At 49.8% G+C, this 26,576-nt stretch overlaps 1 protein-coding gene across 1 annotated transcript; it reads left to right on the top strand.

Moving 5' to 3' along the window:
- Positions 1-243: 243 nt before the first annotated feature.
- On the top strand, positions 244-14,220 carry FOSL2 (FOS like 2, AP-1 transcription factor subunit). The gene is made up of 4 exons (XM_015857524.3): positions 244-890; positions 5,447-5,701; positions 8,905-9,012; positions 10,066-14,220. The coding sequence occupies exons 1-4, from the start codon at positions 792-794 to the stop codon at positions 10,573-10,575; spliced, it is 972 nt and encodes a 323-aa protein (XP_015713010.1). The 5' UTR covers positions 244-791; the 3' UTR covers positions 10,576-14,220.
- The last annotated feature ends 12,356 nt before the right edge of the window (positions 14,221-26,576 follow it).

The raw sequence follows: 26,576 nt of genomic DNA, 5'->3' as shown, positions 1-26,576 counted from the left end.
CAAGAGGCCACGGCCGGGCGGGGGGGCGAGACATCGACGGGGACCTACCGGCAGCCGGCGGGACGGAGCCGGGGGCGAGCGAGGGAACGACGCGGGACGCTCGGGCCGCCGGGGGCCGCTCGGAGCGGAGCGGAGCCGGGGCGGAGCGCGGGGAGTCACCGCCCGCCGGCCCGTCCCCACCCGCGGGGACAGGTGGGCGGCTCCGGGCCGGGGCGGGGGGGGCGGAGCGGCAGCGCCGCGGGTTTGACGTGTGCGGGTGCACATGGTGCGGCGGCGGCGGCGGCGCGGGGCCGGATAAACGGCGCGTGGGGCCGGGCGCTGCCAGTGCCCTGAGTCACGGCGGGCACCGCGCTGCTGCTGCTGCGGCTCTGAGTCACCGCGCGCGGGAGCGCCGCTTTTAGCGAGGGGCGTTCGGGGGCGGGAGCCGCTCCGCCCGCAGCCCCAGGGCCGGGGCCGCGCCGCCGGAGGGGCGAGTTCGGGCGGCGCGGACAGAGAGGACGGGACGGGACGCAGCGCACGGGGCTGCGACTGCCTGAACCCCGCTCGGCGCCCGCTCAGCGCTCCGCCGCCCGCCGTAGTTTTTGGTCGGCTTTCCGCTTTTTCTCTTTTTCTTTTTTTTTTCCTTTTATTCCCCCCTTCTTCTTCTCCCGCCGCCGACTCTCTCCCGCTGCGGGAGGCGCGAGGCAGAGCCCGAGAGGTCGGCACGGAGCGAGGGGCGGGGAGACGGCGAGGGAGCGGCGGCCGCGGCGCGGGAAGGCGGGGACGCGGCTCCCCCGGGCCGGGCTCGGACCATGTACCAGGACTATCCCGGGAGCTTCGACACCTCCTCCAGAGGCAGCAGCGGCTCCCCGGGACACCCCGAGCCCTACTCGGCCGGCGCGGCGCAGCAGGTAGGGCCGCATCCGCCGCTTCTCGTTCGGGCGGGGTGGGCGCCGTGGACTCGACTCGGCGGGTGGAGCGCGGCCGGAGCCGAGCGATCGCATCCCGGCGGTTGGGACCCACGGGGGTGCGGGGGACCGCGCCCGGAGCTCCCGGCGGGGCGGCGCCCCTGGGCAGCGCGGCGGTTCCCCGTCCTTTCCCCTTCCCTGTGCCGGGAGGTTCTCCGAGCGGTCCCGCGGCGCTCCGGGCCGTCTCCCCTACGGAGCACACGAGCGGACCGACTCTTATCCCCGCGGCTCCCGGCCGTTCTCTTTCCCTGCTCCGCCGCCCCGGCGTCACGCTCCGGCTCCGGGCGGTGCGGGGCTGCGCGCTTCCTTCGGGGCCGCTCCGCTCGGCTGCGGGGCTCGGGCGGCGAGTGGGACGGCGGGGACGGGAGCGGCTTCCTCGAAGCCGGGCCCAAAGGGCGCGACGTTCCTTTGCCCGTCTATCCATTTTTTTTCGAGAAAACGTTCAAAAATGGGTTCTTCGCCCATATAGCCCCAATCCACCACTTGGGTGGAAGGCGTTACACAACCGGGGCAGTTATACAAACCGAAGTTATTTCATAACTTGTTTACATCGACCCGCCTCTCCCCACTCTTTGGCTTTTTCGGAGTCGCGCTCCCCCTTTTCTCCCGGTATTATTCTTTCTCGGGTGGGTCTGTGCGATCGGGCTGGCGGCGGGTGCGCCTTGTTGCCTCCCATCGAGAAGCCGTAAGATCGTCAGGAAGGGGGGAAGAAGAGGGGGAAGGTAAAAAAGAAAGACCCAAAAAGAAAAAAGTCCGGTCTCAAACTTTGCCAACCGTACCAGCCCGTGACATTCCTCCCATTAAAGAAGTTTTACCAGAAATGACGCTGCGGTTCCCAGCCGCCTCCGATCGCATCTCTCGGGTGCCCTCTGCGGGCCGTGCCGAGCTCGCACATCTATCTCCGTGTCCGGCAGCGGGATCCGGCGCTCCGCATGACAGCGGCCCCTGCGCTCCGTCCTCCGGCACGTGCCCCGGAGCTCAGGCCGGCCGAGGGGTTCATAACTGTTCCTCTCCTCGTCCCTCGTGTGCTCTGGCAGTGCCCGAACTCTGGTGCGTCCCACGGCACGGCCCGGTCCCGGAGGTGATGGACCCGGAGGTGATGGACGCGGGCTCAGCTCGGGACTTGGCAGGAGCATTCGGGATTCGGAGATATCTCGAGGCGTCTTTCCCTCGGTCCCTGCAGATGTTGTAGATTAGGATCACATGCGAGTGCTGCCTTCCCCCAGGAATGGGGCCGTTCTGCTGATTCCGGGCTGGGCAGATCTGCGGGGCTTTATCGCCACAGAAAATATGCATTGCAGAAATTTTTTCTTCGGCTTTTTTTCTTTTTTTCCTCTTCCCAAAGCAAGGGAAGACGCACCAGTCACATGCTTGAGTGGAAACTGTGTCTGTGAGCCAAAACTTTGATGCTTTTTAATTATTTTTCCCATACAGCACAGCACTGGAACATTTTTCCTTTCAAGTTGCGTGCCGTGCTCTATTCCCCATCGCTGCCTTGCCATGTGGTACGCACAGCCCCTCACGGGAATAATTTGTGTGCTCTCAGACTGGGCAACTCTCCCCTGATATCCCAGCGCTGTGTCCAGTCCTTCAAGGAGGCGTTCAGTGTGGGACAACTGGTGGGGCCTTTTATTTGTTAGAGGCTTTGGCCCTATGCTCTGTACTGGATAACTGAGTGTTAGTTAAGACTCTCTAGGTGGATTTTTGGGGAGGTATTTTGGTGTGTGTTTTCCTTCCTCTGTTTCCGAGCTGGGCAAGCCCTGCAGCGTGTCACTCCCAGCAGGGCCAGGGCCTCCTCGGGGCCGGCTCTGGTGAGGCAGAGCCAGGGCTGGGCTCAGCTCTTTGCACTCCTAACAACAGGCCTCCTCCTCGCTCCTTGTTCTGCTTGTGTAATGATACCTGTGTCCGCGTGTTGCTTGGGTCGGGTGGAGAGCAGCAGCAGAGTGCGTGCTGTGCGTGCGGCCCCACAGTTTGGCTGTGGCCCAACCTGTCCCTGTAGATAAGGAGAGCTGAGAGCTGGTGGAGGGGTGCCCCTGGGAGCAGGAGCAGCGTATGAGGAGGTGGGGCAGGCACACGGGGCATGGCTGTGGTGAGGTGTCCTGGTGGGAAGGCTTGGCCATGTGGGAAGCACAGCATAGGGAAAATCCAGCAGCAACCCTGGTGTCCTTATCTGCAGGCTCAGCAATGTGCCCCCCTGCTTAGGTATCTGGGGAAAATACCACTTCTGGAGAGTACAGGATGCGGGTTTGAGGGAATTCTTAAGATACTTGGAGGGATGAAAAAGGAAACCGGTGGCAGCAATGGGGCATGGCACAGACAGGCTGCAGCCAGCATGGCCTCGTACCCTGGCCTGAAAGTGAGCAGAGAAATGTGGTTGAGCTGAGCACCTCTCTTTGCTGTCCAGGAAGCCTGTGCTGGGGGTGCAGAAACCCTCTGGGTGAAATAAAGGGGTGTTTGCCAGTGGCTTCTACAGCGTTCAGATGGTGACAGCCACTTGACTAGTAACTTGGGGCTGACTTGTGTCAGATGTTCGTATCTTACATGGCTGATCTGGTGATGGGTCTGACTCTCCTGGGCTCTGATGGGAGTTTGTAGCAGGTCAGTGGGTGGAGGCTACAGTGGTGTTACACCACCACAAAGGTCCTTATCTCTGGAACACAAATGCTGTCTTTGCATAGCAAAGCACCAAAAAATCTCAATACATTGTGCAGTCATAGCTTCTAGCATCCGTATAAAGAAGGCAGGATGTTTCTTTCTCTCTGTTGGGGTGCAGGAAAGGCTGGTGGTGGCACAAGTAGGCAAAGGTCACAGTGGAAGGCACTCGTGGAACTGGCAGCAGAACTTGCACCTCTTGATTTCCGCGCCTGTGGTTTGTCTTGCACTTTGTCCCTGCTGTGAAGTTCAGATCTTTTCATAACGATGTGATGGTTGTGGAGTCACTGAGCCATCCTCTTGCGGGCCGTGTGGTCACAGCCTACACTGGGCAGAGTATAAAGAAGGGGATTTTCACCAGTAAATTCCTTTGAGGTGTGTACAGTGCTCAGCTCTGGGCCTCCATTGCCAGTGCTCATGAGGGTAGCATTTACTGATGTGTGTGGTGCACTGAGGTTGCATTGGGCTCCAGCTGCAGGTGAGCTTCAGAGGTTCTGGTGAGGCTTCTGCCAAGTCTCAGTGCCATCCTGTTAGCATTGTTTCCCCACTCCCTTCAGTAGATGCGCTCCTGCCTTCTCTTGTCCTTTCTTGTTAGATTTAGGGCTATCCAAAGCTGTAAACTGGCATTTATCTGCGTTCAAACTGGATCTTCTGGTCTGCAGGCTTTGGCAGCTGGGTGTCTTCTGGATAAAACTAGCCCAAAGTGCTGTTGCTATCAGAATGTGGAACACTATTTGCAGTAGCCTTGCTTTAACAAAGCATTTGGGCACGGTGCTTGACTAGGCACACCCTGAAAAGGAAACCTGTGAAGTGCTGTCCCTTATCTAGGACACTTACCTGGGCTGAGGTCAAGCTGATGCAAGGGCTCTCGTGTCCCTACGAGGCTGCTGTGCTGACCTTAGAGCGGGTGTTTTCCGCACGACCATTTAAATGCTGCAGGCTGCGGGTCCTACGAGCTCCGACCCTCCGCAGTGGGTGCGGAGGCAGCTGGAGCAAGGCGTGCCTGTTTGTAAGGCCCGGTCTCACCATTGAAAGTCTCCTGATGGGAGCTCTTCATAGACAAAAGCATTCCTCCTCCCCTGCTTCCCCCTCCGGGGACAAGCAATTGTTTTCCTGGCAGTTTAGTGCCAGCGTATTATACAGATGGATTTACCTCTGTCTGAAACTAGGTGTACGCGTATTTTGGAGATCATTACCTACTGCCTTGGTTTTTACTGCTGCCTTGTTTTGTCTAGACAGTGCAGAGAGCTGCAGGGAACTTGTCCGATCTCAAACCTAAGAACTATTTTATAGGCTGCTATTAAAATACATATCCCTGCACGTAACCATCCCTGGGCTGGGCTTCTCACACTGTGTGTGGCAAGTATAGAACCTCTGAGCAAGAGGTGAGCTGCTGCTGTCGCTGTACCCAGCTTCATGCAGACCAAGCCAGGATTTTGGGGGAATCCTTTGGTAGGTGGCTTTGTTCTGTTTAGTAATGGCACTTCAGAGCCTAAGTTTCTCTTCCTTTTCTTTGGACTGACAGTGTGTTTTTCTAAAAACTCCTTAATTCCCCTTTTGCCCTGTGCTGGAAGGAGCAGTGGGGATGCTGAGGAGGTAGTGAACAAGGACAGGGCTAGGTGAGGGTGCTGCGAGAGGAAGCTTACAAAGCCAAATGCTTGGCGCAGGGCAGACTGGGATGCAGCAGGGGCCAGGGCTGGCAGTGCTGTATTTACTTCAGGCACTGCTCTGGTCCTTGCTGGGGACACTCCTGAGGTCTTGGCTAGCTTCTGTGGATATGTCATGTTCTGCTTTCACTGACAGTTTCTTCTCTCTCCCTCTCTTCTCTCCCCCACCTTTCCTTCTAGAAATTTCGAGTAGATATGCCAGGATCAGGCAGCGCTTTTATACCCACGATCAACGCCATCACAACCAGCCAAGACCTGCAGTGGATGGTGCAGCCCACTGTCATCACCTCCATGTCCAGCCCGTACTCTCGCTCGCACCCCTATAGCCACCCGCTGCCACCGCTGTCCTCTGTGGCCGGACACACAGCCCTTCAGCGACCGGGTGTCATCAAAACCATCGGCACCACAGTGGGACGGAGACGAAGGGATGAGCAGGTAACTGCGTGGGGAGGCGGATACAAGGCAATCAATGGCATGTGTACAAATTCCCCTATGCAAAGGGAGTCCCCCTGCTGCCCTCTCACACTGTCACCCAGCCCCATGGGGACAGCAGAGGTCTGCCCCACTCTCTGTACGTGTGCTGGTGTTTCTCAGGATGATGCACAGTGTGAGCTGGACTGTGGTTTTCTTGCTGCTTCCTCAGTGTGTGACACGATTCATCCGCTCTCCATCACAGGCCTTGTGACACCAGGCTGTGTTGCAGCTGGGTTTCAGGAGCAGGTGAAACTCTCAAGTTGAGCTGTGGGTTTCGGTCTGAGTGTCTCTGCTGCTCCAGGCAGAAGGAAACCCCTGAGCAACCAGAGCTTTACATAGGTATCAGTTTTAAGAATTACCTAGGTTACATCCACTGGTGTTTTCTGTTGTTCTGTGACACCTGCGCTGCTCCAGTCTCACTCTGGGTGATACCACAAGTGCCAGCCAGTGTCATGCAGGGAGGAGCAGCTCCCCAGAACACATCCAGTGTCACAAAGAACCTTTGGGATGCATTGATCTACACCCACCTCCTCACCCTGACCTTTTCAAGGCAACAAAATGGGTATCCTCCATGTGCTGCCATCCTGGTGGCATTCGCATAGTGGGGTGGGGTAGCTGGTCCCACTTCTGCCCGTGCCTTCGTCAGGCCAGTCTGAAATATCTGAAACTCCGCAAATTGCTCTTAAGCAGCAGTTCTGTGGGTTGCCACAGAGAAATGTAACAGGATGCGCTGTGCGCCCTCAGTGTATGAGCACACTGCTGCGTGAGGCCTGTTCCTAATAAGATGCAGCAGCCCTGCTGTTATTTCCATATCATCTGTTTGGATTCACACTCCAATTATCTTCTGTAGTGTGGACCTCTAAAGGACCCAGTAGGGACCTGAAGGACTCACTGCAGGCCTGTGTGCGCTGGGCAGGATAGGTGCTGTCCCTTCAGCCAGGCCCAGCCACCTACCATCCCAGCATCCAGGGCTGGTGTCCAACGCTGGGGGAAGCTCATGAGAACCAGGGGAATAATTAGCAGCGACTAATTTGTTTGACAAACGGCTGCCTCTGTGTTCACAAATTGGCCGTGAAGAGATCACCATATTCTCTGGTTTATTTGTTGTTCAGAGTTATTTGCAGAAGGATGCCTGCCAAGCAGTTCCTGGCCTGTGGCTTGTTTGCAGGCCATTTGCTATGGGTCATTCCGATCCAAGTCCCTTTGATTAGACACGTGCTATGGCAGGACCTGGACTGTGTGCAGTGACTGTTTGGCTCAGGTTTCCACTGCTGGTGCTTGCCTTTTTGGAAAATGTTGTGTAACATAGGAAAGGAGCCTGTCTCGATAAATGGTTCTGCCAGTGACTGCGTGCATGGGGTTTGGACAAGAGACAGCTATAGTTTGTGAGTGCAGTGGGGACACCGGGAGTGCCAAAGCAAACTTCTTGTAAACAAATTCAGTGCAGCTTACAGAGTATGCCATTTGAGACCTGCTTTAATGTAGAGTAGGCTCAGATTCACCTCTTCAGCCCCATCTATGAGATTTAAAACAAACAAGTAAACAAACAAAAAAAAAAAAAACAAAAAAAAAACAACATCTGAGATAGGTAACTTGCAAATGACTGAAGGTCCTGAGAAGGCTCATTTTGGTCCCAGTGTCTTTCAGTGAGATCTGTGTTCCTGAAAACTACATACACAGGCCTGGAGTCATCCCAGAGTTTGCGTGCACGTCTTATGCTTTGCCTTATGGATACAATTGCGCAAATACACTTTATCCTGCATACCTACAGGCCACAAATGGAGCAGGCAGTGCCATGCTGGGTGTGCCTGCTGGGGCTCCTTATAGGGCTGAGGGTACCAAAACCCACAGGGGGAGGTGCCCCTGTCACAGGACAGGGCATTGTTACCTGCAGGTAGAGGAGCTCTCAGGCCCCAAGTCCTCATTGCAGAGTCCCAGCTAGCACCAGAAGCTTCTCTGTCCCTTAGCGTGTGCCCAGAGGTGCGCTGCCTGCTGGTGAAATTGTTGCCACGGTGCAGAGGAGCCTGCAAAAAGCAGAACAGAGAGAGGGGAATGCCCAGCGGCTGAAGTAAACTCCCTGAAACTGCGGAGATCAAAATTAGGGAAATGAACTAAACCAAAACAAACCAAAATGAGGTTAGAATAAAACTAACGCTAAAAGGCAGCAGGAAGACAATCTCGTTTGCAGTTTTAACATCTCTGAAGATACTAAAACTGAAAGCTTCTATGAGAAGAGGGTTTTCTTTTTTTTTTCTTTTTTTTTTTTTGTTTCTTTTTCTTTTTTTTTTTTTTTTTTGTTTCTTTTCCTGTCCCTTGCCAACAAGTGCCCTGCAGAGCACTCATCTTGGTTCTGGGCTCGGTCGCAGTAATGCCAGTGTAAGGTCAGACTTAGGCAGAGCAGGACGTGGTGTGGGTGCTCTGGTTGCCACTGCTGGGGTTTATAAGAGCTCATCTCAAATCCCCAAAGCTAGGCCTGACCTCACCAGATCCTGTGGGCTCCTGCTCGCTTCCTCTGGTGTCGCAAGAGTGTAACTCTGGGTTTCTATGGAATCGCTCCTGACTTACATCAGTGGGGATGTCAGCTGGCCTCAGGAAGCCCTTGGTATCACTGGAGCCTTGCCTGCTGATGTGAAAAGCAGTCTGTTATCGCTCCAAGTGCTTGAAAATCTGAGGTCAGATTTTGGGATGGTATAAATAATTGTTGCTTCACAGACATCATGAGAGCTCTGCTGATCTCCCTCTCCCCCTACCCCATCCCCGACCTTCAAGTTAACAACTATTTTTGTGTGGGAAGCAGCAGATATTTTCTTTCAAGAAAGAGGCGCTTACAACATCACACTCTGGTTTTGCTTAATGTACCACCCAAGTTGTGAAACAATCAGAGCATCTTTTATCTGTTGGGCCTTGTTGCAGATTCACTGTCCTCTTACACAATCTCCCCCCGCTGCTCCCCACTCTGCCTTCTCCTCACCCTTCTGCTAAGACCTGGTGCTCGCAGAGATACTGGGCGCTTTCATCTTCTGCTGACATCAGTGGAGAGGGGGAGTGCTGAGCATCCTGCTGGATCAGGCCTTCTTTTCTTTGCGCTGCGGTTAAATCCTCACAAACTTCAAGGAATGCCTTGCTCAGATCTGATTGTGGGTTTTCTTGGCACTTGCCCATAGCTGTCGCCCGAGGAAGAAGAGAAGCGAAGGATCCGGAGAGAGAGGAACAAGCTGGCAGCTGCTAAATGTCGTAACAGGCGCCGAGAGCTAACAGAGAAACTCCAGGCGGTACGTGCTCTGCATGCATTTCTCCCTCCTTGCTGCCTGCCCTTTGGACCAGCTTGCAGGGTGTTGTTCTTTCTCTACCAACCTATCTGGGGCAGATGCTGTAAAATGCATGCTGCCTTCCCCCTCCAGGGCTGCCCAGTGGCGTTGCTCCTGTGTCAGCAGTGGTGAGGGCTCAGCAGCCTAATTTCTTTTCGCTGGCTGCCCAAAACATCCTAGGAGGTCTTTTCTCATAGAGCCTGCTGACCAACGTGCATCTCCCTGCTGTGAAAGCACATCGGTGAAATGTGCTGCTGACTCAAATCTGGGAGGTATTCTCAGTGCAGGGGAAGCTGGACAGTTTATAGGAAGAATGTAAGGATTCTCATGACTAAACTAATATTAAGTGAGAGGAGTACAAACTGGGAGGTCATATCCTGACAAATTGAGGGTGAGTACTTCTGCAAGCTCCTCACACAGGAAAATACTAATTGCTCGCAGATTGACTATGAGCCATCAGTGTTACGTGATCAGGGGAAAGGTAAATGGAGTAATCCTGGGATGCATCAAGGGATAATCCAGTGGAGGTGAAATTGTTAATCTTTTGCACAAGTCACAGGCAAGGCCTCATCTAGGGTATGAGATACAGAAAGAAAATGAAAACAGCTGAGAGATAGCTTTATACTATCTATATCTAGGAAATGAAAAGAACATGACTTAACCTTAATACAGAACCCAGTGGTAGAGGATCTGAGTCCTCCCTGCTAAGATGTCTCTCATGTAGGTAGCAAGGGCTATATTTCCCCAAGAGTTGTAGTAACTGTCCATGATATAACAAAGGTGGGCTCATGAGAAGACTATTTATTTCCCTTAGATTAGTGAAGTTTGGAAATAGCCTCTAGGTAAACACAGGAAGTGCATAACGCTGAACTAGCAAACACCTGGTGCTTGCTCAGCTCATGAAGAGGCTGGGGTGTATCTGCCCACACCAGCTGGAAGCTGGACTTGATGGCCATGTTCTCGGTCAGGAGCAGTGCTAGAACCTCAGATACTTACTTATTCCCTTTTTGTCTGCAGGAAACTGAGGTGCTGGAGGAGGAAAAGTCAGTCCTTCAAAAAGAGATTGCTGAGCTCCAGAAGGAGAAGGAAAAACTAGAGTTCATGCTGGTTGCTCACAGCCCTGTGTGTAAAATCAGCCCCGAGGAACGTCGGAGCCCACCAACCAGCAGCCTCCAGAGCGTTCGGACTGGAGCGAGCGGAGCAGTGGTGGTGAAGCAGGAGCCCGTGGAGGAAGAGATCCCATCTTCCTCCTTGGTCCTTGACAAAGCTCAGAGGTCTGTCATTAAGCCCATCAGCATTGCTGGAGGTTATTATGGGGAGGAGGCACTCAACACTCCCATCGTGGTGACCTCAACACCAGCCATCACTCCTGGTTCCTCCAACTTGGTGTTCACTTACCCCAACGTCTTGGATCAGGAGTCTCCTCTCTCCCCGTCTGAGTCCTGCTCCAAAGCTCACCGGAGGAGCAGCAGCAGCGGCGACCAGTCCTCGGATTCCTTGAACTCTCCCACCTTGCTGGCATTGTAATCCCCTGAGGCCCCCCATTGCCAGTGTGTTACATCCCCTGCCCAGCTCCATGGGGAGACCCCTCCATGGGATTAGAGACAGGCACAGGATCGTTCAAGCACAAGGGCAGCAAGAACAAGAATGGGGAAATGCTGCAGCTCCAGGAAAGAGAGTGAGGGCCAACGCCAGCTCTCTGGAGGCAGGAAACGGCAAGGGTGGGACTGATGCACCAGGACTGATTGTGGAGAGGGCAGTTTCTCCTCTGTAGGGTCTGCCGGTGGAAACCTCATCTTGGCACCATAGTGGACTTGGAGAGCACTGCTGGCCAGGACTGAAGGCGAGCTGCAGACAGTTGCTAGCCATCCCTTTGCTTTGTGAATTGATCTGATCAGTTATGCTCTGTGCTTAGATCTTTCTGGTTAGTTACCTTACAACTTCTTCTTTCCTCCCCTCTCTTTCTCTGCCTATAATTTCCAGTGTTGTCGATCCTATGACATTTCATCCAGTTGTTCTGAACTCTAAAGGATCTTTCTTGGGATGGGCTGTGGGAAACATGCACAATTGCCTTGTTGGGAAGGGGATGCCTGGGAGCTGGTGAGGGGGGACCAAGAGGAGCCCAAGGGCTCATTGGCAAGGGCAGAGCTCATTACCTGTGACACAGACACAGTGAATGGAGAGAACAGGAGGCTCACATGGAGGACTTTTTTTTTTTTTTTTTTTTTTTCCTCTTAACAAGTAGATATATTTATCCCCTTGGGCTCCTCAAAAGCCAAGTTAGCATCTCAGGGCCAAAGTGGCACCAGAAAAGCTGCTGAGTTGGCACTTTGTGTCTTTGGCAGGATTTTGGCTGCAGTTTGATAATACCAGATCTGCTGCTGGACTTGTTTAGTTCTTCTGGGCTGCTCGTTCTCTAGGTAGTATTTCATCTTCCTTCCCATCAGGGCCCCTGACTCAGATGCTGATCTCTTCCTGTTAGTTAAATTGTCCCCTGTCCTTTTCAGAACATACTACCGAAAGAGGTGGCACTATGGAGACTGGCAGAGGTTAGAAGGGTGAAGGGATCTTGTGCCCTTTCCTTGTTGGGAAACACAACAGCACACTTCTGCACAGTTGATACTTGCTGCTGGAGTTTACTCGGAGCTTCTCAGTTTCTGAGGCTGGAGGAAGGCAGGAGTCCAGCCTCCAGCACAGCACAGGCCTTGAGGTGCTCCTGACCAGGCGGCAGTGGTGTAGCTGAAGTTCTAATAACATCTGGTGTGACTGACAGGTTGACATTGGAGGAAAATCAGTTACCATTTTTTGCACCTTAGTCTCTGGCCTCCGTTGTTTTTTTGTATTTGCAGTGTAGTTGATCTGGTTTTGCTGGGGTTGACTGGCCTAAAGGCCAAAAGTAAATCAGAGGGCTCTTCCGCCAGCATTAAGTCCCTGTATTCTCCAGTGTGTGGGCTTGGCTTCTAGCACTGAGTGCTCACAGAGGGCACAAGTGCTGAAGTAAGTTCACTGCTGTGAACAGCAATGTGTGAAACTTTTCCTGCTTGGAGCCAAGCTCAGTTCCTGTAGGTGTCAAGGCACTGATGAACCATGACCTTGTGCACATGAGGATAGCTAAGCTGCTTAGGGGATGGCTCTTCAGTCCAGGCTGTTGAAGCTGTGATGGCAGCTATTTATTGTGAGATTTTCTTCATTATTATTGTATTTAAATTGGCTGAAACTTGGGAATTTCTTGGTCAGGCTGGACCTGGAGAAATACAAAATGTAATGACAGGGTCAGTGCTGTGAGATGCTGAACTGCTGCAGCTCCTGCCAACTCCACTGGGATTTAATAAGGCTCAGACCTTTCCTCAGCTGGTCTGGATTCCCTCAAACTCTGGTCACTGCCTATTCTTTTAATCGTTTCAAAGGGACACTATTTGGCTGTTTTTGATTTTTAAATTATTATTATTATTATTTTAAACCGGGGTATCTGTAAGAGCTGCCAGCAATAGAAAGATGAGTGATCTTTTTCCTGTGTAAAACTGATTCAGTAATGCAGGTTTTTCCTTTATTGCTTAAATATTTCCCTTGTTATACTAGTGCTAGAAGTTTCAAATCGAGCTCTTTCAATAAGTGAAGTTGATAAAGGAATTCTTCTCCCCTCACACGAGCATCAAAACTTGTTTGTTTATTTGTTTTTCCTTAAACTGACAGTTCTCATGCTAGACAGGAAGGTTCCTGACCAGGACTCGCCACTCATCCATGCCTGCTCCCCATCCCCATGGGAGAGGCATGTATCCCAAGGAAGTCAGTGATTCCTACCTTAGCTTTTTGCTCACTGAATTGTTGCCAGAAGGAGCTGCAGCTGGCCCTTGCCTACTGCACGTTGACCTGTTTTTGATCTTCTCAGAGGTAGGACAGGAACATCCCCTTTACTATCCTGTGATACTGGTGAGGAGCAATTTGAAACTGCCCAGAAAAGAGAATCATTTTCTGCTACTTGAAAGAGCCCTGAATACCTTGTGCCTGCCTGTTCTCTCCCTCAGACCTCTTAGAGGATGTCTGTGTTGGCATCGCCAGTCTTCTGCCTTTTGTATTTAGTGAATCAGCATTGCCTTTGTTTAGTTGCTGGCAGACAGGTACAGCTTGAAGTCTCCTGCTGTTTTGGTCTGGCCCTGCATAATTCCTTACAGGCTTACTGGTGTGCTTTTGGGAATCGAGTGTCTTCCTTGCTCCATAAGTGGTATTTGCCTGAGTACCTTCCCCAGTGATTCCTAAATGTACAGTGTCTCCACGTTCTTCTGCACGTACTGGGGATGTTGGGTCGGTTTCTGAGCAGAAGTTGTTGAAGTTGATAGAAAAAGGCCCTGGGAATTTCAGCTGGTATTGAACTGACCCCCTAGTGACTGGCCCAGTGAAGCATCCAGCAGCACCTGAAGTTCAGCAGTGCCCAACTGGGAGTGGCAGTAGCAGCTGCTTGAAGGAGACATTCAGCTTCTAGGCGATGCTCAGCATTCCAATTTTGCCCTTGTTCTTTCTTCCTCCCTCTCTGGTTGTGGCACTGCCTTCATCCATTCCTTTCTCGTAGGTGTGGAGACAGGGTTAGTCTCAAACTGCTTGTGGTGTGATGGTATTTGGGACCAACCTGCTGGGGACAGTAGCTCTCTGTTGTGTTTTTTTATAATTATTATTTAAATGATCTATTTAGTTCATCTGAACCTTTAATTTTGCTGCTTACTGTATGTAGGATCCACCTGGCCTTTATCCTAAATGAAAAGAAAACAAAAACAAACCTAAGACACCCCTCTCCTCCCTGGTATCTTATTATTTATTGGCAGGCAGCCGTTCTGTGCCTGCTCCAGCAGATCTGCCCGCCATTAATTTAACATCCTCCCAACTTGCATTCCTGGTGTCTGGTTGTTGCTTTTCTGCTTTTTTTTTTTTTGTTGTTGTTGATTTATTATTATTATTATTTTTTTTTTCTCATTCCAAGAAAGACTTCTGAAATGTAAGAAATCTTATTGTTATGACACTTAGAAGTTCATTTGCATTAGGAAGGCCAAGTCAAACATTTTAAGAGGTGGGGGGAACAATCTACATTTTATTTCTTATTTATTTATCATGTTTACATCTTTTTTTTTTTTTTTTTTCCTTGTTCAAGACTTGGATATAATAAAGAAAGCATTAAAAATATTCCAATTTTCTTCTTTTTTTAGGCTTTTTTTTTTCTTTAAATAAAAGATTCTGGGTTTTGCTGTCTGTATAAAATGTAAAAAAAAAAAAAAGATGTTTCTAAAGATGCATTATCATTCCTCTGTGAACAGTAGGTGGAGTTGAGGAGAAACCTCAGAATACAAGATAATAATAAAGTTCCATCCTGTTTTACTTAATTGTTCCCCTCCTATCCTGTATGATTAAAGGGTTATTCCACTTTCTTGTTTGTGGTTACTTGATATTAAAACCATATTAAAATGTGTAGAAAATAAGTATCCAATTGTTTTTGCTCAGTGAGAGGATAAAATGTTGTATATATCTTGATATACTGTGTAGTTCAAAGTAACATCAATAAGGGATAGTGCATCTTTATTAGAGCGATAGGTTACTAGTGTCACTGAAGTCTACTTTGAGATCCTCAGACAAAAAGGGCCTGATTCCGGTTCCACTTCCCTGTGGAAATGTAAAGCATCAGTAGCATTTTGCTGCTGCACAGTGTATGCCAGAGATGGAATTGAGCCTCAGCAATTAATAAGCAACCGTGAGGATTATTGAAGGTTTGGGGGCACCATCATCTTTTTTTCCTCAAAAGTTTTAGCTCATGGTTTTTCTTTTTTTTTTCCTTTTCTTTCTTTTTTCTTCTTTGTCTGCAGTGGAATAGTTTCTGCCAAGGAGGTTCTTAAAGGCGAATACTGAACTGGGACCCTTCTTTGCTCGTTGTGATCTTGGTATCGTTCTTGCAGCCCTGGAGAATCTCATCTCTGAGGTGTTCTCTCTGGTGTTGTCTCTTCTCTGCTCTTGTTACTTTACTGTAATACAGGCCTACAGTATTTGCACTAAAACAAAAAGCTTGTTAGAGAAAGCTTGCTGCTATGGAAGAAAGAACATATTAAAAATGATTTTGCTATTACAATTTTAACCGAGTAGCATTTTGTAGAATAAAATCGATTTAGACTGAAAAGAAAAATGACTTTTCTTTTTTTCCTCTGCACTCCCTCCCCCATTCTCCTTTCTTTCCTTCCTGTTACTCGGTGTGATGGTTCCCCCCCTTCTCCTTTGGTGCTCAGTTGTAATGATTGGCTGTATTGTTGACTATGCTGCTGAGAGTTATGACACTTGTAAATCTTGTTTTAATGACATTGTGGACACTTTTGTATAGCAAGAGCTAACTGGAGTTCTCTCTCTGTTAATTGAAGTCATTAAAAAGCTCCCTTTGCCATGAACAATTAAAAGCTCGCATGTTCCTTCGATATGAACAAATGGGTACAGCATTGCCAGGTGCCCGGCTGTAGTGCATTTCAGTGCTTCTTTCATTAGAGCAGCTGCAATCTAGACAGCTGTTAGCAGCAACAATGGTAAATGGGGCAGAGGCTCACAGAGCAGACCACCTGGGCTAAAAGGCAAATAATGCATTAATCCTTTCTTCTTTGCTTCAAAAAGAAAGGGATAGAGCTAGAAAATGCATGCTGAGGTGACCTTATTATTTTATTTTTTAATCCACTGCTTCAGCCAGAAAGACTCAAAGCTACTGCTCCAATAGCTTGGGGTGGGGTGGACACCATGACAGCTTCGCTGGCAGAGAGAAGGAGGTTAATACAGGATTGCCTTGCTCACCTGGGAAAAGCTGCAGTCTGGAGTGGAGGAAACCCAGACACCACAGGTTAGGAGTGGAGGATGTCATATTCAAGTAAAAATACTCTGGTGGGGAGGAGATGTTGGGTGAGTCATTGTTAGCCAACATGGCGTCAGGCCAAGCTGCTCGTTACTCATGGGTTTCCTTAGGAGTAATGTCTGCTTTGGCTTCCTGCTGGTCCCTGTCCTCTCTCTTTTTTCACGCTGTGTTCTCACAGTGCCATAGGGGAAGGTGATGAGAGATGTCGGTGCAAGTTATGTGGCTTGTATATGGAAATATTTGTGAAGTCATGGGGATTGCTGAAGGTATCAGTCACCAGAATGGAGAATACGTGCACATGCCTGTGTGAAGTGAGCTCAGCGGTCAGGCATCCATGTTGAAGGAAAGCTGACATGAAGTTGTAGGACAGCATGGGCTGTAGAGCTGGAGATGGCTTTGGGCTGCCCCATGGTGCTGAGGGTGAGGAAGAGCCTTTGGGAGGCTTCTTCCAAATTTACTTGTCCTGGTGGGGCCAAAGGAACAGTAGTTATTTTGGGGGGTGAGGAGGTGGCAATTATAAGGATATTTGCTGAAGGACCCATCTTTTAATATCAGTCTCCACAGAGCCTCAGGCGTAGGGGAGTCCCCATTTGATCTCCTACTACATGCAAGATTTCTTGAAGGGCAATGCCTGTAGCGATTCCTGCCTCACCAAGGGATTTGCCATTACACTGGTGCATACAGGCCAGCCTCAAGGTCTGTCAAACCGGCTCCTCTGGCAGCTTCCCCTGTACCGTCCCCAAAATGACAAGCAGAAGGATACATCCTTGCCTGCCTCCTGCCACCCTGAAATGCTCCCTAAGCTCCTGGTAGCTGCCAGTGACCTTCCAAAGGGGTTAATGTTGCTTGTGTGCAAATGCTATTTGCAAGACTAGGCCTCCTACCTGATTTCTTCCCAGCACCAACTGGTTGCAACTATTTTTTGTCATCATTAGCTCACAGGTGCTGGAATGTCCACACCAGGTGCCATGAATTGGTTTTGAAGGATAAATTACTCAACTGAGCAAACCATTTTCCACCAGTCTTCTGGCTTGGGGAGGCTGAATTCTACCACACTAACACAAAAGTTGTTTTTTTCTCAACACCCTCATCTTCTTTTATTTAGATCTCCACTCCATGTAGGGAATTCCCCCTCATTTGGAAACAGGTTCGACTCCCCCCACCCTGTAATGCCTGGATCTTGTTGTGCAAGTGAGGGACCTGGGTGTTATCGCGGGGCAGCTGTTTGCTCCCTGGTAGAAGAGGAGCTGGACAGGAGGGTGCCTGTTCCTTCTGCAAAGAAAGGACGCAGAAACCATGTGTGATAACAACACTTGTGTTGATGAGTTGATGGTCTGATAGTATATTTATTGTGTACGTGCATTAAGAGATGATCCCAGTTCCCTTCCTTCCCCATTGCACAAGACTTGTCCCTGAATTTTCCTCATTCACATTTTTCAGTGAAGTATCAAGAAAAAGGTTCTCTGGAAAGCATGGGAGGGCAACCTGATCTTAAAGGTTCAGAGGTTTCTTTCTACACACACCTGGTGTAGTTAAGCTTGTGCTCTCTGCTGCTCCTCAGTGGAAGAGACACCTTACCAGAGCTTTTATGGCAAAAACAAACCCAGAAGAGTGACCTGAATGTATCAAACCAGAGGTGGCAACGTGACATCAGATGAGGGGGTTTTGGTGGCAGTTTGTTTTTTCTTTTTCCTTCTTTAGCTCAGTCTAGAATCTGCAGGAGCAGTTACAGGAATACTGCAGAAATTCTGCAGCCAGTGGAAAGAATAAGCATGTGCTAAACTTTAAGCAAGCTTAATGGCAAGTAGAGCTGGAGTGGGAGTGTGGGGGAAAGGAGAGCATCCAGAATGCTGGTTTGAAGTGATGTTTCCACTGTCATGTGGGAAGGATGTGACAGAGGAAAACTGTGACACGGGTATTGCATCAGATACCCTGAAGTGGAACAAATGATGCATTTTTGAAAAGGAAAAAAAATAACTTATGTTCCTACTGATGTCTGTGACCCAATCCTCTTGAAGTTTCATGTTGTCATAACAAGTTCTTGAGTTCCACTGCAACGGCGCTGGGTTTTTTGCTGTGCCTCATGTGGCACTAGTGAGGCCATGTTCAGCAGTGTTTGACCACTGTTAGCATAAGGAGCAATACAAATAGATTATCACCTTGGGTGGAAGCTGTTGGCACGCTCCCATAAGACTGTTTAGAAGGAGGTTTTTCATATGAGGTTCCAGGGCAATGAGATCCAGAACACCTCAGGAGGCTTTTCCTTGCAGACGAGAGGGCAAGACAAGGAGAAGAGGCTGTGGGAAAAGAAAGATCAGGGAGGGTCTCACTGATGTGTGTGAGTACCTGATGGGGAGAGGGAGCAAAAAAGATGCAGTCAGACTCCCACTAGGAGTACTGATGGTCACAAATAGCTACAAAGAAATGAAAAGAGCTTTTCCATTGTGAAGGTGGTCCAACACTGGCACAGATCTTCCAGGGATCTTGTGGAATCTCAGCCCTTGGGGGTATTCAAAGCCTGAATGCAAATGACTCGGAGCAACCTGCTGAGCAGAGGGTGGACTAGGCATAGCTAATCTCCAGCACTGTGTCTGCTTTTCACCCCACATAGTGCAGAAGTAATATATCACAAGCGCATTTCTTTCTCCTTTGCACTATCACATTTGAACAGTAGAATTCCTCTGTACTAAATATCAGCTTTTTTGATGCTGGCTATGTGAGGTCAAACAGATAAGAACTAGGCTGGGAGGAAGATATCATGGCAGACAAGAATGTAAACTGTTCAGCATACCACAGCGTGAGTCTCAGATTTCTCATTTTACTTTGCATGCTCCATTCCACAGATGAGTGTGGGGGAAGACAGGGAAACAGGCCTTACATGGCTGTGATCTACAGCCTGCATCCCACAAATGACTGTTCATAGGCAGTGCCAGTAACCGCTGCCTGTTTGCCTTTTGCAGGCTTTCCTACTGTTTTTCTTCTCTTGGGAAAAGTTGTTTTTCAAGTTTCCTGGAAAGGTAAATGTGGATCTGTAGCCTGTGAGCCCAGGTGAGAGCATGGGCCAGCCAGAATTCATCAGTGCACGTGCTACCCCTGGTCCTCTCACCCTCTTTCTGTAACCCTAACTGGGCTCCCAGCAATCAGACACACTGGCGGTGGTTATAGATGTGAGCGTCCATGGCAGGGGACGATATCTTTTTTGGGCAGAGGAAAGAAATAGGTCAGTGCTTTTCCCTTGAGGGGCTCAAGTTATTCAAGTGTCGAATGCTCTAACATGGACAGAAAAGCGCATTCACTGAATTCATATTTAGCCTGTTTATGTCATATTACTACTCTGAAATGCACTTAGTTTGGAAACTGTTTATCTCATGTTAACAACAGTAGAACCAGACACCAGCCTGGGGGCTTAAAAGAAAAGATATAAGCCAGTGACCCCCCAGATGTCTCCAGTAACCTAGGGGGAAAGGTGAGCACATGGTTTCTCCATGCTTTGGATCACTCTGCCACTCATCTGGGCACAGCTCTGCTTTGACTTTCCAAGCCAAGGCTCATGAGCATCAGCCATGTGCAACAAGAGCAGGAGCCAATCGCTATAGCCTTCATTCTGGGCTTGTGAGATCTCAGATGGCTTCAATCATCTGCTCCTTTCTACCTGCTACAGGTCATGGGGGTGACGAGAGGTGTTACCTGCCTGTTGTGGCCTTGATTTGAATGTTGTTTTTATACGCCATGAGGACTGTGATTAAATCTCTACTCTGAGCAATGTTCTGAGGCCATACTGGTATCTAATTACCTTCTGCATTTCTTTCAACTGAGGAAACGGAGATCTGTCTGTGACACTGTCTGTGGAGTAAAGGAGAGAACAGGAAAGGAGAGTGACGCCTTCAGAACTTCAGCTTCAGGTGCTTCTCCTGACCTTGTGTGTACTCTCTGGTCGGCACCTGCAGCTGGGGTGGGTGCTTCTCCTGCCCTGGTGCTCCTCTTCCTTTCTGCTCCTGTCATGCTGATGTGAGAGGAGGTTTGCTGCAGAAAAGGTCGCCTCAGGCCAGACCTTCCCCAACAGCTGCAGGGATGGAGGTTGCGCTGTGGTGGCATGGAGGCAAAAGGGCTGTGAAGTAAATGTCTGGGCAGCCCACAGCCCCAGAGATGCACCTTGTCTGTAGGGTGTCTGTGACTAGATGGATCTGCTTGTCCTGGGGGTCTGAGCTCCCAGGGAATTGTTTTTCTGAGTATGGTTGAGTGCCATGGTAGGGCAACTGTTTTTTGCTTGGCTCCAACTCTTTCCCTGTGCAGCTGCTGCCCCTGCTCCAAGAGCACTTTCCTGGTGGTGGGGAGGGAGGAGAACTGTTTCCACCACAGGGCAACGTGGAGGGCTGAATCGCGTGACCCAGTGCCACGGGGGAAGAAAGCCATTACTAATCCCTACTGGGGCCTGGCTCTGCCTGCCCAGCGGGATCAATGGCGCCACCTTGGCCCCATTATGTTGACTCTGAATTAGTGAGGAACGCCAAGGAGCTGCGAGGAGGGCTCCTCCCAGTGCGGGTAATGCTGCCAGTCTGAGACAGGCTGGTCTTCCTTCCCTCATCTAGCATTTTGGAAGAGGTGGTAAAGCACTTGGCTGCACTGGGGCTGGCCCAGACCCCCAAGATGGGCAGAAACTTACACCAGACTCCCCAGCCTCAGAGCATGGGGCGTGCACAAGTGCCTTCCTGCTGGGGCCAGCCAGCTCTGTTGGCAGGTAGAGGCATGGGTGGGTCTTGGAGCCACTGCCAAACAGTAGGCTGTCCTGAAGAAGGGGCCAGGGTGATGAGGTGGAGGTGCCATTGCTTTCCTGGCCCCCACCTCCATGCCTCGCTGTGGGGTCTGGCCTTTGCAAAAAGGTCTTGACAGGCATTCAGCCATCCGTCCCCTCACTGCTTTCCGGAACAAGGAGAGCAGGCTTTGGAGCAAGACTACCATTTAAGGAGTTCCTCAGCTGAGTGAACCTCAGCTGACCTCAGGGCACTGAGTTTCCAGAGCAGCCACAGCATTTCAGTTGAAAGCACAGCTCCCAAAGCTCCCCTCTCACTTCCTGAGTTGGGCCGCAGTGATGGGCAGCAAATGGCCACTGGCAGAAGCCAACATGGCATTGAGTTTGCAACTCCAGGCCACGGCGATGCCCCATCTGAGGAAGGAGGCTGCTGTGCAGCGGGAACAGCCTGTATGAGGAACAGCTTTTGGCAGGCTCCCGGCCCCCAGAACTATTGGGTGCTGCAAGTTGGGACCCGGGAGCATCGCCCCAGTGGTGCAGTGTTTATCGAGGTGAAAAGCATTAACAACATGCACTCTGCTCCTCCTGTTGTTTCAACAAGATCAAGGTGTGTTCAGGAGAGCCTGTGTGTGTGTATACATGTGCATGCACACGCACTTGTGGCAGCTGGCGTGGGGTGCTCTGTGGTGCAGACATTTTTCCAGGCAGGCTGCAGTCAATACTGACAAATACAGAATGGGTCCCGTCTTGCCTGCAGTGGCTGGGCACTTTCCTCCCTGCTGTGATAGCCCTGGGCAGCTCTGAGTAGGGCTGCTGGTCCCAGTGGAACATGGTCCAGTCACTGCTCTGCTGCCAAATGGGTGCTTCCCCCCGGCTCAGCATGCTGCACAGGACAGAGGCTCTGTGCAAAAAAAAATAATAGAAGAAGGGGAAAAAAAATAAATAGTATGTGAGATCATATAATTAAAGATGGTATCAGAATGTCTAATTAGGATGACTGAGAGAACTTGGCTGGGAGACGCAGCCAAGAGCTGAGTTAGTGTGTTTGCCAGTCCAAAGCTCCTTAACAGTAATTAATCCTTAAATGTCCAATTGTTCAGAGTTCAAGGAAACACCTCCTACTACTGTACTTTGTGTTCCTGTTAAGCAAGGAGACACAGCAGGGCGTGTGCCCTTATTCTGTAAGAGCGACACGCCTAGGGGTGTTGTTAGGAACTAGACCGAAGGTTGAGTATAATTATTAACTACCTAAGAGTTCCCAGCATTGCACAATTACCCAGCCCGCCTTGCAGCTGTGCGTTTGCCCGATTATTATTATTATTATTATTTTTTTTCCAAAGATAAATGCTGAGCTTTAGTGATGCATATGTACAAATCATAGCAAAGTGCCGTCTGCTCCCCTTCCAACACGATGCAGTTCACACTGCTGAGGCAGGAGGCACTAATAAAGGAGCCGGGGGAAGCACATGGTGATATGTACACACTGTACATGCAGCTCTTCACTGAAATTCAACAAGCTGATTTACATCAGTTTGTAAATTTGACCCAGAGATTTTTCTTCCATTGTTTTGATGCTCTCAGTGAGCTGCATTAACATAAAAGCCCTGGTTATTTACTCTTGCGGCCTTCTTCATTCTGTTTGCATTTTTGAGGGCTGATTTCGTTGTTGTTGTTTTCTCTTTCTTTGTTGACAGTAGGAGGGGGAAAATGCTGAAGGAAAGAAACACAGGTTTGAAGCAGGAGGTGAATGAAGCTGCTTTTCCTGCTACCAGCAGTAGTCAGTGGGTGAGCAGGAGGGCTGCTCCAGGCTCTGCGGAGCTGTCGGTGTCAGCAGTACTATCACACGTTGCTGGCAGACAAAAGGGAGTCATGTTTCATTTCCTCAGATGCAGCATCATTTTTTTTTAAGTTGCCTTTCTGTGTTTTTACCCTCTCCTTTCTTTAATTCACCCTCTCTGGCGGGTGTGGCAAAGGTCCGACTGGCCAAAGTCACTTCTGCAGGGGATCATTAACTGGGGCGTCAGCCAAGGCCGCACAGTGTTTATAAAACTCAGACAATTAAATGCCGTCGCAGCCCTGAAAGGCTATAATTGGAAAGCAGTATGTGACGACGTCCACCAAGAGGGACTGGCACTGAGGCGGGCTGGGCTGCGCCATCCCGACGCTGTTTGCCCAGTGCAGGTGGCGGGAGGCCAGCCGGGCCACACCAGGATAACGCCCAGGCGGGACGGTCCCTGCCCTGCCGAGCTGACATGCTACTTACTCGGAAACAAAGGCAGGGGAGGGAAGCAGGGGTGAGAAGGGTCTAGAGTTTGGCTGAGGTATGTTGGCTGGGTGCAGGCCCCCGCCATGGCAATGTGGGTCTCCATCTCAGGCTTTGGAAATGGCCCTCAGTCTGGCCCTGCGCTGCAAGCAAGCCTTGGGTAAATACCAGCAAGGACTGGTGTGGCTCCCTGGCTGCAGAGGGAACCAGGAGCAGAACCCAAGGGCAAGAAAGGCTTTCAGTGGCAGACTCTTAGCAGTGGCCATGCCACTGTCTGCTTCTGGTGTCTCAGCCTTTTGCTGGTGCCATGCCAGTGCCGTGTGGCATGAGCCCTTGGAACTCTGTCCTTTGGGTTTATGCAGTGCTCCTTCCTCTACTCTTGGCCTGTTCTGGGGCACCCTGGTGCCAAATGCAATTGGGACATGTCCCCTGTTGTGCATTGACTGGCCTTTGGGATCAGTGTCAGGCAGCTGTTGAATGTGCTTTCTGAGCAGATTCTCATCCGTGATGTCCTATGAGTGGGGAGGATGTGGAGTAGTACCAGGCTGGGAGCACTACAGCCCTGCTCCATGCTCTGTAACTGACTCAGTGCTGCTCTGTGAATACATCCCTTCACCTTTTTGTGACTCAGAATTTTCATCTATCAATTAGGGATTTATGAGGTTTAATTAAGGCCTGTGAAGTCCTTTAAGATCCTTGCTTAAAAGATGCTGTGCAGGCATAAAGTGTTGTACGCAATGAAGAAAACAACAGAAATTAAATGCTCCAGACGAGAAAGAAGAGAGGGCAGGTTTCCCACTGCTTGGTCTCCCAATTACATTCTCTGTCTTTGGATGGCAACCTTACTTTAACCTGTGGACAAACGAACTTGTTCACCCCTTCTTGCAGCAGACAGGCGATGACGTGCAGCAGCGCCTTAGTCATTAGTTAGCCCTCAGTCATCTTTCCAGAAGTATGAGCAACTGGGGAAGGGGGAAGGGAGCGAGGGCGGGTGAAGAGTATGAATTCCAGAGAAAAGGGAAGTATCAGCAAGCAAGCTAGGATGTGCAAAGGTCTTTATCGCTGCTGCTGAGATCTAGCTCTGCATAGTAACTAACAGGAATAGATCTCATCTATCCCTAGAGGTACGTGCCCTGGAGCAGGGAAGAGCTGATGAGTTACAGCAGAGAGGAAGCAAGAGTCTTCTTATGCAAGGCATCTATTTCAGTGTCAGAGGGGTGGTAGACTCGACTTAAAGGAGCCTGAGGAAAGCATTTGAATATAGCTGGAGTGAACGATCATTTTATCTATGCGTGTATTTTAAGGCTAAGGCCTCATTTGCAGAAGCTGCTAAATATATGCTTTGTTTGAAGCTCGCGCTCAAATTTAAGCATGTGTTTAAGGTCTTGGCTGAATGCGGACATGCCCAAATTTGTTGAGGTGCTTGATGGAAACCAGGTCTGAGTGGAAGGAGTATGACAGCAGCTGTGAGTCTAGAAGGACTACAGAAGTCCTCGGGAACTACAGAAAGCAGCAATACATGTACAGCCTTGTCATGCTATTCATAAGGTCAGATTGACCTGAGGGAAGAATGGGCAAAAAGGAAGTTGCATCTCCAATCTCTATTTTCTCCTTTGCTTGCTGTACAAACAACCCAGTAGAAGCTGGCTCCAGTAGGTGTGGTCTGTATGCATTGGGTGTGCCACTTTGTTGTGTTAAAAGGACCATTCCTTCTCTTAAAGCGAGTTTCCAGCTTGTCACCATCAAATCAAAACTCATGACCCTTCCCATCCCCCACCTGTGTGTCTTCCCTCTTATGTAAGAAGAGATGCCTGTTGGGATGAAACCCTGACAGGCACTTTGCTTAGTGTCTTGTATTTGTTTTGCAATGATCTCAGCCCCTCTCTGTGTCATCTGAGTTGCTAGGTAAAAGAGACCCATGTTAATTGCCATTTACTAGAACAGCTCCCCTTATTGGGAATGGCTGTCCTCTTTCTCAGCCCCCTTCTGGAAAAGCACAATTCAGCTATCCTCATGTCCTCATGATTTCATAAGATTCCTTCTGGGCTGGTTGGTCTACTCTATCGTCCTAAAAGTGCAGTGCTCCACATTTGGTGCAGCGCTTAGCATCAGTGAGCACTCACTGGGATAAAGCATAATAATGACCTTCGGTGACATACTTATGACTCCATTAACATATCCTGAAACATTTATTTATTATTTTATTTCGCAATAGCAGTGTACCATCAACTCATATGTATTACACGATCCGCTCTCAGACACTTTTGTGTACTGCTGCTGCTTAATCCATTTTTCTTCAGTCGTTCATTTGTGTGTTTCATTTCTCCTTCCCAGTCACAGCACTTTGTTGTGTTTTTATTGAATTTTATCCAGTTGATTCCAAGCGGCTTTTGCAATTTATTGAGATCGCCTGAAATAATAACGTGCAGATTAATTGTTCAGAAAATCCTATGCACAGGTCCATGCCTGCAGCCCTAGCTGTTTCCAGAGCCCAGCCTTCATGTCTCAAAAACAAAGGCCTCTAGCGTTCGATGGCATTCTTGCAATATTCAGCTGAAATGTCACGATGAAGCCTGGCAAAGCTGTGAATTTTGAAAGGCTCTTTCAATGAAAACAGGGAATAAGAGCATCTGTTCAGCTGGCAGTGGCTTTTGGTCTCTCTGATCATCGGTTTGGTTTGAATCAGTGATATCTTCTGCGTTATTACTGGCTTTTAAAGCACACGGTCCCTGGAAATACATGATCTTGAAACTGGCTTCCAACTGTAAGGGCAGACACAGAACTATGGCTGTCGCACCAGTGGACAGCAGTGGGTTCCCAGTTCTGGGCTTCCTCTCCTGAGGGCCTGATCTACAGCTCCACTGCCAGAAGAGTTTTTCCCCATTCCCAGCCGAAGGGGCTGGGTAAGTCTTGTTTTCAGAAGTGAAAATGTAGGAATTTGGTGTCCTCTGGTGGTAACTGGGAGAGTCACAATTGGCAAAAGGAAGTGAAACCCTCGAAATGCAAATCAGGCTGAGAGCTGATAGTCCTTTCCACCCTGCACTGTAAATATTTCTATGCCTGTCTGCCATCTATTTTTTTTTCTATATGGACGCCTTTCTTATTTACTTTGCACCTGGGTAGCCACTCCCTGTTCGAGAGCACCAAGGTCTGTGTGTCTTTGGCTATAAGATAGATTTTGGTAGCATTTGCTCATTGCTTCACTGTGATTTCTTTTCCATCCAAAAGGAAATACAGCTTTTTCAAGGCCCTCTGCGCAGTCAGTGGAGGTCTTTCTGCTTGCCTTTCCATGGTCCCTAAGAAAAACAGCTGTTGCTGGTTCCAAAGGCCTTTTAACCCACTTCTCTACAGGTGCTGAAGTTTGAATCCCCAGGCTCGTCCAGATGCTTTACCACTCTCTGAGTGAAAAAAAAAACTGGCAGACAAGAAGGCACTAAGCACCTGGACAGGCCACGTTTTGCTCTTTTTTAGCCACAAAACAGGTGAGAGCAGTTCAGAACACTGTGTTGATGGTGAATACTATGGTGGGAGGATGTGTTTTGCCACAACTTGTGGTGTGTAAAGTACGTCAAGGGAGCAGGCTAAGCCTGAAGCTCCAGGTGCCTCTGCTGAATGTGTACAAAAAGACGATCATTCCATGGACCTCGGAG

Source organism: Coturnix japonica, chromosome 3 (assembly GCF_054131305.1).
Source record: "Coturnix japonica strain WE chromosome 3, WE-NBRP24, whole genome shotgun sequence".
NCBI lineage: Eukaryota > Metazoa > Chordata > Aves > Galliformes > Phasianidae > Coturnix > Coturnix japonica.
This window is presented reverse-complemented; position numbering and strand designations above follow the sequence as displayed.